This window comes from Myxocyprinus asiaticus, chromosome 20, assembly GCF_019703515.2.
Source record: "Myxocyprinus asiaticus isolate MX2 ecotype Aquarium Trade chromosome 20, UBuf_Myxa_2, whole genome shotgun sequence".
In the NCBI taxonomy this organism is placed as follows: Eukaryota; Metazoa; Chordata; class Actinopteri; order Cypriniformes; family Catostomidae; genus Myxocyprinus; species Myxocyprinus asiaticus.
In genome coordinates this window covers 25,002,780-25,016,274 of record NC_059363.1, presented here as the reverse complement: position 1 = coordinate 25,016,274, position 13,495 = coordinate 25,002,780, and the positions used below count along the sequence as shown (strand labels likewise).

Genomic DNA, 13,495 nt, shown 5'->3' with positions numbered 1-13,495 from the left:
AAAAGTGTTCAGTGCAGCACTGAATAAGCCACATTTCTACTTTTTTTTTGCATGTATTAGCCATTAGAGCAGGAACACATTCATCAGAATACACTTCATTTGCTGTCGACTACTTGAATCCAAGTCAAAGCAATTTCTCACATGGAATCAAAAAGCCACCAAGTCTACTTTCTGCGTAGTGCAAGTAATAACGATTAAGCCAACACCACTCTCTTTTATTGATTCAGTCAGCTGACCAGTTCAAGCCACTTCACAGAGAAGTCTCCATACAACAGGAGCTCCTGCGTACATAATACCTTCTCACTTCTGAAGAGTCCCCACAGCCCTCAGGCCGATGTACAATAAGGACTGGGAAAAAGCGAGCATCTTGGTAGTTGGGTGGGCTGTCATTGAGGGCCAGCTGACTGGTGTAAGACCTGCAGCACTGCTCATCAGGACAGCAGCGCTCTGTAAGTGTACTACTACGGCTCCTCCACAGTCCCATGGTGCGTCTGGAGCCATACATTCGGCATAGTGAGAAGTGGGAGGTATCCAGGGACAAACGGGAGTGGAAGGTGTGTCGAGAGAAGATGGAGGAACAGCTTGAGCTGATGGTTGGCCGTCTTTGTCCACCCTCATGTTGGCAACAGTGCTCACAGTTCTGCAATGTCCCATAGCTCTGTGCTGGGTTGTTGTCCAACAAGAAGTGGTTGGAGGATATGCTGCCTGTGTGGTCTGACCCCGAAGCCCCCAGATTCATCAGCATGGCCTCTGAGTAGCTAGGAATAAGCTGACGATTTGAGCGAATGTGCCATTCCAGCTCTGTGCTGTCCACCGTTTCTGCTCTTGGAAGGCCGTACCGAGTGTTCCTCACAGCAACGACCGCCTCTGGAGATGGGCTGCTGTTGCTGTACTCTAACCCAAATAGTTTCTCGACTTGGTAGTGCACAAAAGCCGTACGGTACTCTATCAGCACTCGAAGTGGCCAAGAGAGCATGAGGAGAGCAGCCATCCAAAAGGTGACCCTTGAGGTGTACCATGGTAGTCGGTCAGGATCTACATAAGCTATGAGGTGCTCTTTGAAATCGACATTCTTTAGCAGCATGCCTTCACGGGCTTCCATATAGTCATCCAGGCCTTCGATTTCCGAGAAGAACCTCGCTCGTTGGTTGAGGTAAGAATTTTCTGGCCCTGTGCCTGCGAAACTGAAGCACTTGGTGAAATGCAATCGTGTCGCTACATGACCTTCCAGTCCATGCAAGTTGCGTGAAACATCACGCATGCCACAACGGCTATAGTCAAATTCTCCCTCTGCCACATGTGTGTTAACACGCTCGTGATAAACCTGTGTGGTGGTGTAGGCATCCCCATTCCGGTAACGTGTCACTTGTCGAGTCCTACGTACGAAATGGTAACTGATGGCTTTCCACCAGATGCAAGGTCGAGCTTGACGCATGCGCAGAACCCTTTCGTAGACACTGTCCACGTTGGCCTTGGACTGGAGCTCGCTGCGGGCTCGACAGTGCCAGCACTCCATGAGGTAAACGGTATAGAGCATGAGCAGGAAGGCCAAGGGGATGAACACATAGCCATCAGAGCAAGGGCTGTCATGGTATATCATGGCGCGCCCTCCTCCTCCTCTCAGAGAGTTCATTGAGGCGGTAATGGAAGTACTGGAGGAATCAAAGCTCAACTTGGTGACTTGGGTGAGCTGACACCAGGCCATAGCACCCAGGCAGCTGTACATGAGCAAGGACAGGAGGAGGCAACGCCAGTGCATCTCACGGCACATAGAGGCACTCAAGGACTGCTTGATTGGCCATTGCTACATGGAAATATGAGAAAGAGAGGTAGAGGAAAATGAGTATACTGTGAGGCACATAAACTTGTTATGAATGCTGTAAAATAAGTATATAGACCAGGGATTTCAATTCCCAAGTGTTAGTGCCACTGATATGAGACACTATTGGACAAAAAGTTCAGATGATCTCAGATGTCCAGTATACATTATGCTCCTCTTCTTGAGTGTCCTATTATATCTTTAAACTCTTAATGTACACATCCACTGAATAAAGTGCATGGTTCCATTTGAATCATTTAAATTAAAATAAAGTGCAGACGACGCACTGACTGTAAACCCTTAACAGGACTAGAGGGAAACAAATCTATGTGAGAGTGGGGTTTGACATGACTGAGGATTTGTAGCAATACAATATTTCACTTGAAACAAAATTACTTACATCCTGGCACAAAAGCTCCAAATTATGTCTAATTATCCCTAAGACAAAAACTCACCTGCCTTAGGTGCTTCAGACAACTGATCTGTGTAGTTGACATTTAAGCATATTACAAACGATGACAAAAAACAGCAACATGAAAGATATTTATGCTTATTATGAACATAAAAAGTATAAAAAAATAGTAACATAAAAGACTCAAAAGAGCCATCAACATACTGTAAGACAGGACATATAGCTATATTCTACCAGAGACTTTTTAGCCCAAGATGGAGCACTTAGAGGTAACAGAGCCAATCACATTTTAGATACAGACATCACCTGCCCGTCATTTAGAGAATGCGCATGTGCGCCTTAGCTGGACCAGCCTGAAAAATTGTGGGGGTTTTTCCATGATCTGAGCTAAAGAAGCACAATTTATGATAGCATTGTTGTCAGATTTAACTGCTGATTTGAAATACGTCCTTTGATTGTGATCCTGACCAACCGTTTTGGAGATTTCAGTCTTTCCCCATTCAAACTGATAGGAGCTGTACTTTTACACCGCATGTATGCACAGAAAATAGCTGCCCAGGAGCATTCTCAAGATGACAGCTGTGTGGACTGACTTGCCTTGAACACACTCTTGACTAAAAAAAAGTAATTGTTGTATTTTAAACAATAGCTTTTGACACTTTTTTAGACCAAACAATTCAGTGAGAGATCATACATTTTAAAAATATGTACAAAGATAGTTTTTGTAAAGGAGGTTTATAACATCATTCATTTTTTTTATTTTTTTTTATACAGCACCCATTATAGAATTATCTCAACTGAGGTATTGAATACTAATTATTAAAAGCAAAGACAATGACACTCTGATAAGTATTAGAATGTTGAACATTTTCAGCTACAGCTGTGAGTTCAATTCAATTTAGCACTTACCACATTCAATTATCTAAATAAATTGGGATACCACATCAGAGATGTGATTTATGTTTTAAAGTGAAAGTAATAACTCTGCTCAATATGGTTTCTGACGTCATTGTGTGTGTGTGGCATTGTCCAGTAAGGGTCTATACATTTCTGCAGCTAATACCACCGCTTTTTATATTTATACGGGTTGAAAGGCTTTTTGTTTTGGGGGGGGGGGAGGATAGAACATCAATAATGGAAATCACACATGAAAGAGAATACTGTGACAGGCTAACAGTCAGCAATTCAAAAGCATATTGAAAAAAAACCCCTGCTCTTATACCCATTGCTCCGGGATAAGTGAAACTTTGGACATGATATGATATTAGATGCATAAGCAGATTACAGCCAAAACTCGATAATGACTAAAGAAATACAATGCATGAATATAGGTTACCATTCAGGGGATTGAAGTATAATTTTAAGCAACTGCTAACCTGAGTGGTCTCTAGAAAAATAAAAAGCATTCATTAATCTATAAAACCAATAGACATTCCTTCATCAACCTATTTATATTCTGTACCCATATTCTACCCAGGTTTATTTTTGTTCAATTAAAGGGACTCAAAACCAAATTTAACACACACACACACATGTTGGTGCAGCTATCATTATGAGAACTCTCCACAGACATAATGATTTTTATACTGTACGAACTATAGATTCTATCCCCTAAACCTAACCCTCACAAAAAACTTTCTGCATTTTTACATTTTCAATAAAACATTGTTTAGTATCTTTTTTAAGCGATTTGAATTATGGGGACACTAGAAATGTCCTCATAAACCACATTTATAGCATAATACCCTTGTAATTACCAGTTTGTAACCTAAACCACCAAAATCCGCCACCCCCACACACACATAGTTCACATCTGAGCCCTCCAAATATGCATACACTTTAAGAAAAAATTGCGACTTTTGAGATAGGTGTCTGGCAAGGAGCCTCATTATTCAGCTATGACAGGCAATTCTCACATTGGTTATACTTGCTAACACTTATTTTCGGCAAGTGGTTTTCCCTGAACTGTTTAATCCATCAATCGAATAAGACAACACAAGTGGTCAGATGTCTAAGCAGTTACAGGTGCAGATGGTCTACAGATGAAGACCAGTCAAATCAGTAACTAAGGGTGTAACGGTTCACATTTCTCATGGTTTGGTTTTTATCACGGTTTTAGGGTCAAGTTTTCGATACAGTTCGGTATTTGTTATGTTCAGTGGAAAAAAAAAATATTACTGCCAAATCCAAAGTAAAAATATTCTATTTAGTAACAGACACTTCCCTCACTACAAATCACCATATTTTTACTACAGTAACCATAGTTTAAACATTGTATTTGTAGTAAACCACAAAAATAACATGGTTACTGTCATTGTTACAATACTATAGTAAAATCAAGGTTACTATATGGAAGCTACAGTATTACTGTTGTTAAACAATGGTTAATTGTATCAAAACTATGAATTCTGCCAAGAAAACAATGGTGACAGCAATCCTTGTTATTACAGTCATGGTTACTACAATATTACTATAGTTAAACCATGGTTCATTTTCGTTAGCTAAAAAACTTTAACTAAAAAAAAAAAAAACTTTCTCTAATTACTAACTCAACATTTTAATACCTGCATTATTACGCTACATGCATCAACATAAAGTGCATTTCAAACTCAATTAAATGTATATTCAACATTTAGAATCTGTACATCACTATAGAAGAAATAAACTTGCTATTAAAACGAATACGAGAATGGATGTCGTAACGCGACTCGAGTATTTTAATCATACACGGAAATCCCACATCTTCATCAACAGAGTAAGGGCAACATAACTTTGGCAATGAATACCCCAAGCGCTTTAGTTCTTGTTTCATGTCTGTCCGAACTAGCACCGAGTGCCTACTTAAAGACGGAAGGGAGTGTGTCTGTGTGCAGTTTCAGGCTCATCTGCGGCTCTGTGCGCACCGCGCTATATATCCTCGGGTAATGTCAGCGTAAATAGCTAATCAAATATTGAGCATCGAGCAATGTCTGCAAACAGTACCTGTTTTGTTAATGTTTTTTGACCATCGATGTTGTAATTGACTGCATAAATAAAGAGTTCCCAGACAGGAGACTTAAATGACACAGGGGCTTCTCTCTTGCGGCTTGTTTTCTCTGCTTGCAATTTTGCCAACTAACGTGTACAGAACTGTGATGTAATCAACTGGTTTAACACACTAACAGTTAATAGGACAGCTTCTCTCTCTAGAAAGTTGACCCACGTGAAACATAGGCGGAGTGTGTCCATCTACAGAGCCATACAGGTGCATTAGCGGAGGTTACAACAGCGCATGTCTATTTGGCGCTTTATTTTCTTCGCCAAACTGTATGATCCAGATGCGTTATTAAACTTGAGATGAACCGTGGAGCAAATGCTTACTGAACCGTGGTTGGCGAACCGTGTGGGTCAGTTTTTTACAGAGAACCGTAACACCCCTATCAGTAACCTTATACAAACGGTCTAAATCTATATGGAGAGGGTCCCCTCAAGGAGGCTGCCATGTTGAAATCACATGACCAGCCGAATACAACTCACTTAATCTCATTAACCACCCTATTTTTGGACACTTTCACTCATGGATTAAATTAATCATGGCTGACTGTGAATAGTGAATTTCTACAATGGCATCGGTAACTGAAAACTTGTGTTTGATTGATGCTGCATCCATGCCACTAGGTGTCCAAGTCCAAGACAACGTACATAAAAAATTACTGAGTGCACCTTTAATATATTCATGTATAATGCATCATTTTTTTTGGGGGGGGGGGGGGGTTCTTCCCTTTTCTCCCCAATTTTCCATGCCCAATTCCCAATGTGCGCTAAGTCCTTGTGGTGGCATAGTGACTCGCCTCAATCCGGGTGGCGGAGGATGAATCTCAGTTGCCTCCGCGTCTGAGACCGTCAATCTGCGCATCTTATCACATGGTTTGTTGAGCACGTTACTGCAGAGACGTAGTGCGTGTGGAGGCCCACGCTATTTTCCACAGCATCCACGCACAACTTGCCACGCGCCCCACTGAGAGCGAGAACCACATTATAGCAACCACGAAGAGGTTAAGCCAACGTGACTCTACCCACCCTAGCAACTGGGGAAATTGGTTGCTTAGGAAGCCTAACTGGAGTCACTCAGCACGCCCTGGATTCGAAGTAGCGACTCCAGGTGTGGCAGTCAGCGTCTTTACTTGCTGAGCTACCCAGGCCCCCATGTATAATGCATAATTAATATATTCAATTATTTGATAATATTTAATTAATGTTTACTGCTTTAGATTCAGCTTAATATATGCCGTTTTAGGTTTATTGCTGCATAGATGATTTACAATGAAAGCAGACAACAAAATATTATGCTCAAGCAATGCTGCTGATTCTACTGATCTCCCTTACAATGTATAAATTCATAACTGACATGCCCATAAATGAAAAACCATGTCACATCTAACAACAATTTAATGAACTGTCTGAGAGGAACAATTCACAGTTCTGAGAGCAGGCGAGATTTGTACAAAAGTGTTAGCTTGATGAGGCCATTCCAAAAAGCTTTTCAAGGCAAGACGCACTAACAGCATCAGTCTCAGAGATGCTGGATGGGAACAGCATCAACTCCAGGACATAAGTGTGATATGATATGTTATGCTTTGTCCAAAATGTGGTGTTAAACAGATTGCAATACTGCTAAAACTCCCTCCATGAGTGTGATTCTCAAGGTAACAGGCATATACTTTTTCTGAATGGTAGTTCCATAATTAAGGCAGTCTTTTGGGTGCTGATCAATGCATAAAACATAATCTAACACACACAGCTACACAGCTGAGTGCGGTGAATGTAAGATGCAGTGAGATGCAAAATGCTTAAAGCTCTAACAATTTCAAGTCTGTTTTTGCCCTTGTGAGGTTTTGTCATATTTATTATTCATAAAATGTGTTACAAATCTAAAATAAATCAAGCAGTAGTTTGTCTAAATTTTAATATCTTCACAAAAATTAACCATGTGTTTCATACATTCTCCTACCAATATGGACCAGGTAGCCCACTGTCTATTTTCAATCCTAATTCAGATTAAGTTTTACATTTTAGTAGTGCCTTTATTACTTAGGATCTGCAAACAGTGATCTCTGACTACAGCAAAGGAATAAAACTGGTTTCATAATAAATTACTTTGAATAACTTCTGAATGTTAAGTTTGATTGGAAGAAGAAAGTTTCTTTTGAGTGGCTACAATAGTTCCTTTTCAACAACTGAATTTACATGGGGAAATATTTAGAATTTTACACATACCATAACAGTGTGCAGCCTATAACTGTCTGTAACAGCCTGAATAAGCTAAATCATAGTAAGACAACTGCAGCCTACAGGGATATAGATGCACAAATCCCATCTCCTCCAAGGCTATGACACATCTGGCTGTGAAGACACTGTCATAAGGTTCAATCATGTCATACCTCTTCCAGCACATCGAGACTGGCCGGTGTCTCCGCACCACCATCTGGGGTGCTCGGCGCTGTGTCCTCCGCAGTAGTATCAGTTTCCAGATCTAGAGACAACATCCTGCGACAGGTATGACATTGCACTCAAGTATTTTACCTCCAACACGCCGCTTTTCTCAATGAAAATCGCTTCAGAGCGTTGCTTTGACCTGGTATGGTGTGTTTGTTTGGGATGGATGCCAGAATCGCCGGGGATCCCGCTCTGGGTGTTCCCATTCAGGCTGACTGACTAGGGGCGGAGACCGAGGGGAGACTGCAGAGGACAGAGAAAAAACACGAGAACCGCTCTCCAGAGTCTAAAGGAGACCGAAGCAGCTTTGTTAGTTTACGTGTGTACAATAAAATACTGAACTTATTGAACTGCACGGGATGAGTGGTCATGTGTTGACTCTGAATAATTAGAGAACAGCTTTTAATTGTGGATGCCCCCAATTTAAAGATGCACTCAGTATTTTTTTTTTCCTCATTAAAAATGTTTAACTCCTAAAGACATAAATTGTAATTTTGCAGTATATGTAGGAAATCATGACCACTCACATTAAAATGAAGACTCCAGTCATATCAGTAACCTTACAAAAGCTGTTTTAATCTACATGGAGAGGGTCCGCACATGGGGGCTGCCATGTTAGAATCACACGACCAGCCAAATACTACTCACTTAATCACAGTAACTTAAGATCAGTAACTTAAAGTAATCATGGCTGACTGCCAATACTACATTTCTACAATGGCATCTGAAACTGAAAACTATTGATTTTAAATGATGCTGCATCCAAGCCGCTATGTGTCAGTGTAAGTCCAAGATGACACAAAGACAAAAGTTCCTGAGTGCACCTTTAATGATGAATGTTTATCATCAGGTGTCAGTTTCAACATCAGCATATTATGGTGACCACAAACATGATTTCCTTTGAAATGCAATCAGCAACTAACTGAACTATTTAAATAAATAATTAAATGTGGAACCGTTTTCTTTCTGTATGTTGCCGATTCTGGGGTAAATGCCATACTGTGTTTCAGCGCCTGCACCAAATTTAGTTACAGTCAAAGTGACCAAAGGAAAAGTAAGGGCACTCAGAAATGGAATATTATCCAGTATGCCTGTAATAAAGCTCCTCTCCAATTTCCTTAAAGGGATAGTTCACCAAAAAATGAAAATTCTCTCATCATATACTCACCCTCATGCTGGTGTGTATGACTTTCTTTCTTCAGCAGAAAACTTCTGAAGAAAAATATAAAAATATTTCAGCTCTGTAGGTCCTTAAATGCAAGTGGATGGTGATCAGACCTTTGAAACTCCAAAAATCAGACAGTAAGCATACACGTCATCCATATGACTCCAGCGGTTAAATTAATGTCTTCTAAAGCAATACTATAACTTTTGGTTTGAAAAATATCTAAACTTAAGTACTTTTTTTTTACTAGTTTAAACCATTGCTTCCAATCAGCAGCAGTATTCGCATTCACGAGCGCTGAGTTCACGTGGTCTCTCGTCTGAGTTTGATGAATTCGCGTTGGCATGTTACAAATGTAAACTCACGTTTTCTCTTGGATGAGACATGATAAGCACACAAATGCACCGTTGTGAGTAAACAAACAGATACAAATACAGATCTAAACCAAAATGAACAAAGCTTCTGTACAGCGTTCCTCCTACTCAGTTGTAAACAGCACTGCTTTTCTGGGTGCCAATGCGTTTATGTCGCGCACGCATACTGCTGCTGACCAGAATCGATGCTTTATAGTAAAAAAGTACTTAAATATTTATATTTTTTGCACCAAAAGTGATAGTAGTGCTTTAGAAGACATTAATTTAACCTCTGGAGTTGTATGGATGACGTTCATGCTGACTATTTGTTCTTTTCAAAGGTTTGATCACCATCCACTTGCATATTAAGGACCTACTGAGCTAAAATATTTTTCTATTTTTTTTCTTCAAATGTGTTCTGCTGAAGAAAGAAAGTCATACACATCTGGGATGGCATGAGGGTGAGTAAATGATGAAATAATTTTCATTTTTGGGTGAACTAACCCTTTAAAAATAATGTATTGCCAACTCCCCAATCATCATCACCATCTATCTATCTATCTATCTATCTAGCTATCTATCTATCTATCTATCTACCTACCTATCTACGTATCTATCTATCTATCTATCTATCTATCTATCTATCTATCTATCTATCTAAAACACACGCACACATACACACATACAGATATACACAGACACAGGGGTATATCCAGGATTTTATTGGGGGTGGGGGGGTGGACGTTGTCATGGAATGTTGTCATGAACCATACACAGACAAGTTAAGCCATTGCGCACCATCTCCAGTATGCAAGCAGGGTTCGAGTTGGGGTGGCAAAGCTCATTTCTAGGGTGGCAGCTGCCAGCCCGTGCCACCCTTCTGGCCACGCCCCTGCACAGAAACGTTCAATATTTTTTAAAACATTCTTTTTTTAAAAGGCTCAAACAGAAATTATTGCCAAATAAGCCAATCATCATCACCATTTTATATTTATATAATAATATAATACAAATGTGCATCTATGCATATATTACTTTATATGCAATATGCGTGCGTATATACAGTATATAATTAATTATAAAATGCACATATGTATACATGGTATTATTTTATTATTTTACATGCATTTAATCTTTTACTGACTGTAAAAAAAGATATGTTAAACTAATAAGGCTTTTATTGTGTAATGGTCACACATAACCCGGAAGTTAAATTATAGCTGTAAACACATGAGTTTAGTATTTGGGATAGAGAGACTGCAGAACAGCGCCTCATTTCACAGCTAAATAAACGTTTTACACTTATTATTTTGTACATAATTTATGTGCTGCCAATTATTAATACTAGTGAGCTTGATAGGTGCTGCTCCATCTATCCACTGTAAACCAACCAGATTACTCGTTGACTGTCAGTCAGTTGAGCGCACGTTGCAGTGACAGTTTAGAAGCCAAATACTGATTCATTATTATTTCTGACACTCGTTTCTGAAACATTAGCCGCCTCTGTTTTCGTGCACGATTTTGGGATGTTGCGACGTCCCAAGCCCTCAGACTCAGAGGCGGATTTGCTCCGTGAACAGCAGGAGTTTCTGGCGGCGGGCAGTCAGCCTAATGTCACTGTTGTCAAGCGTCCTGATAAACGCAGAGGAGACGCTGCTGCAGCTGAGCAGGGAAATCAGAGAGATGTTGTCACTATAGCAGGTAAGTTACAGATGTTTACTCTAAACACCTGCTAACATGTGATACAGTTTAAACAATGACGCAATTCAACTGGGGGGAAATTATCAGAACTTTATCATTATACTATATTTTTGCTTAATAAAAAAATAAAATAAAAATAAATCTATACATTTATAATTCAGATCTGGTATTTGAACCAGAAAACATTTATTTATTTTTTATTTTCTTGCTTGATGTTCCTTATTTGGAAGTCACTTTGTCTCTTCCCCTATTTTTTATACAAGACCTACAGTGTACTGTATAACTATGATCTGGCTGTATTCTAAAATAAATGTTTTTCATTATAAAGCTCAAATAAGCATGTCTGCATTTATATTCAGATCTCCCAGATGAGATTCCCACCCTGACACCTGCACCCCCAAAGAAGTCTCGTTTCAAGCAGGAGCAGCGAGTGCATTTTGAGGATGATGACCCAGAAGAGCAACTGGACAGGCATGATACTCACATCAGTGCTGTCCTTTCCAGGATCATTGTGAGTAATGCATATACGATTTCTTTTGGATGTGTAATTTAATTCCACCATAATCAAATGTTTATTGTTTATTAAGGAGAGGGACACAAGTGCTGTGCCTTTGTCACTACCATGCATCACGGGCACTCCTTTCCCCAAAGTCCTACATCGATCTGTAGTGGATAGTGAGGTGAGGATCTCTTAAAAAAAAAAAAGCACTAATTATTCCCTTCTAATTCTCCTTGTTCTTATGTCTGAGTGTGTGTCTGTGCTTTCTTGTCGTGTCTAGGGGCAGGTAAGAGCACCTAGAGGCAGAAAAAGTATTTTTGCACGCCAGATTGCAGCACAAATGGCTAAGAAGGATGATGCATCATTTTTAAATGGTTCAGAGCCTAAAGATCGTGGATCCTCAAATTTGGCCTCCTCACCATTGGGGAGCATGGAGACTGAGCAACCTAAATCAGATGCTATCAGTGAGTGTTTGTTGCTTTTTTTCCTTTCACCTGTAAAACACATTACAGAGAGAGAGAGAGAGAAATCCAAGACAAAATGACATGTTTTAGTTGCTGGCATGATATGCTAATTACAGAAAGTGTTTCACATTTTAAAAAATGAGGTAATGTAATGGTAAACAGAGATCTCATATTTCTATCTTTGTCTTTTATAGAGACTGTTGCTGGCCCCTTGCTAGTGTCAGGTCAAGGACTTGGAATTGCAAACAGTGCCATGGAGACAGTGAAAATCTACCAGGAGAATCAGGCAAAGCTGCAGGTGATGTCCCAGAGTGAGATACTGGAAGAACAGAGGAAGCTGCTGGCCCAGCTAGGTGAGCTGGATGACATCCTCATTACCAACACTTCTGTGCCAAAGAGCAAACTGTGTAAAATGCACATCTGCAGCAAAAAGCCAGTTGAAGTTTTAGCAGCCAGTTGGCAAAATTTTACACCTCAAATGTTGTTACTGCCAGTGTAAGAAATAAAATATTAAATTAACAATAAAGGAGAAATATTTGCCCCCTTGAAATGTAGTTTTTATGAGGATTTTTTTTTCTTACCATATAAAAACAGAGTGTGTATCCATATATGTCAAATACTTCAATTGAATTGATTAACTGTAATATATTCTCAATCTGAACAGTTATAGCTGTTAACTATAAAATCAAATCTACATCAAACACAAAATTAGCTGTAAGTAATGCATAAAACATCACACAAATAAATGCTAAGCTAGAATACTTTTTAAATAATCCCCATATTAGATTTCACAGATCTCTGTTATCTACTTCCCACACTAGATTTTAATATACTTTTAAAGGGGTCATGACATGCCTTTTTTATTATTTTATATTTATGTTCACTGATAATATAAGTAAAGTAAAAAAATAAAAAATAAATGTTGTCATATATGTAAAACGTGATCATTTTTCACTCTCATTCTGACCCTATGTCAGAAACGATTGGTTTTGATGCTGCTTCTCCTTTAAGACCTGACAGTTAACGCCCACTGTTATGATTGGCTCTCTGCTCTTGACTGACCTGCTCTCTCTCCTTGTCATCTCACTGCTCACCGCTACTGGCCGAGGCTTCCGAAGGGATAAGGTAAAGTAGGCATTGATGTGTTGTTGTGGAGGCGGTCAGATGCAAATGTCTACATCAGAAATCACAATGTGGAGGAAGTAGAGAACGAGTCGTTTTGGCAGCTTGGTTTCAACAATTGCTCTTTAAGCAACAAGGAGGAAGTTTTGAGTTCTGAAACTTACAGAATGTTTTTATAGAACTATGAACTCTTACATTTGAAAAGATCAAAGAATCTGTAATTCCTCATGTCATGACCTCTTTAAGTAGATTTAATTGTTGTTTCAAGTTTTTGAGTGGTTGGGAGATGTTTTTTTTTCGTGTTCATTGTTTTTTTTTTTTTTCATCAAACACCACTTCATATTAGACACACATACATCAATGGTGAAGTCACTACAGTGTCTGCAGAGTCAAATAAATAAATACAAATCCATTACTAGATACATTAGACCTACAGTAGAATATTGTTAAAAACAACACATGTTAGATAACAGAAAAACTTTTCA

General features: G+C 39.3%; 2 protein-coding genes across 2 annotated transcripts in view; one reads left to right on the top strand and one right to left on the bottom strand.

The window, feature by feature from the left end:
• Positions 1–250: 250 nt before the first annotated feature.
• On the bottom strand, positions 251–7,826 carry si:dkey-13p1.4 (transmembrane protein 151B). The gene is made up of 2 exons (XM_051646123.1): positions 7,652–7,826; positions 251–1,804 (listed from the first exon to the last, which is right to left on the bottom strand). The coding sequence occupies exons 1-2, from the start codon at positions 7,754–7,756 to the stop codon at positions 251–253; spliced, it is 1,659 nt and encodes a 552-aa protein (XP_051502083.1). The 5' UTR covers positions 7,757–7,826.
• A 2,612-nt stretch (positions 7,827–10,438) lies between these two features.
• The window catches only part of rpap1 (RNA polymerase II associated protein 1), a 29,439-nt gene continuing 26,382 nt past the window's right edge, over positions 10,439–13,495 (top strand). The window contains exons 1-5 of the mRNA XM_051646090.1: positions 10,439–10,925; positions 11,285–11,436; positions 11,513–11,605; positions 11,705–11,888; positions 12,083–12,241. Coding sequence (XP_051502050.1) covers positions 10,751–10,925; positions 11,285–11,436; positions 11,513–11,605; positions 11,705–11,888; positions 12,083–12,241 — 763 coding nt within the window. The 5' untranslated portion in view covers positions 10,439–10,750. The remainder of the gene's footprint in view (positions 10,926–11,284; positions 11,437–11,512; positions 11,606–11,704; positions 11,889–12,082; positions 12,242–13,495) is intronic.

Excerpts from the sequence above, each read along its gene's own strand:
- si:dkey-13p1.4 (XM_051646123.1), bottom strand. The coding sequence starts at position 7,756 with ATGTTGTCTCTAGATCTGGAAACTGATACTACTGCGGAGGACACAGCG. Across the intron at positions 1,805-7,651 it reads GTCTCGATGTGCTGGAAGAG|CAATGGCCAATCAAGCAGTC; the intron begins GTATGACATGAT and ends ATTTCCATGTAG.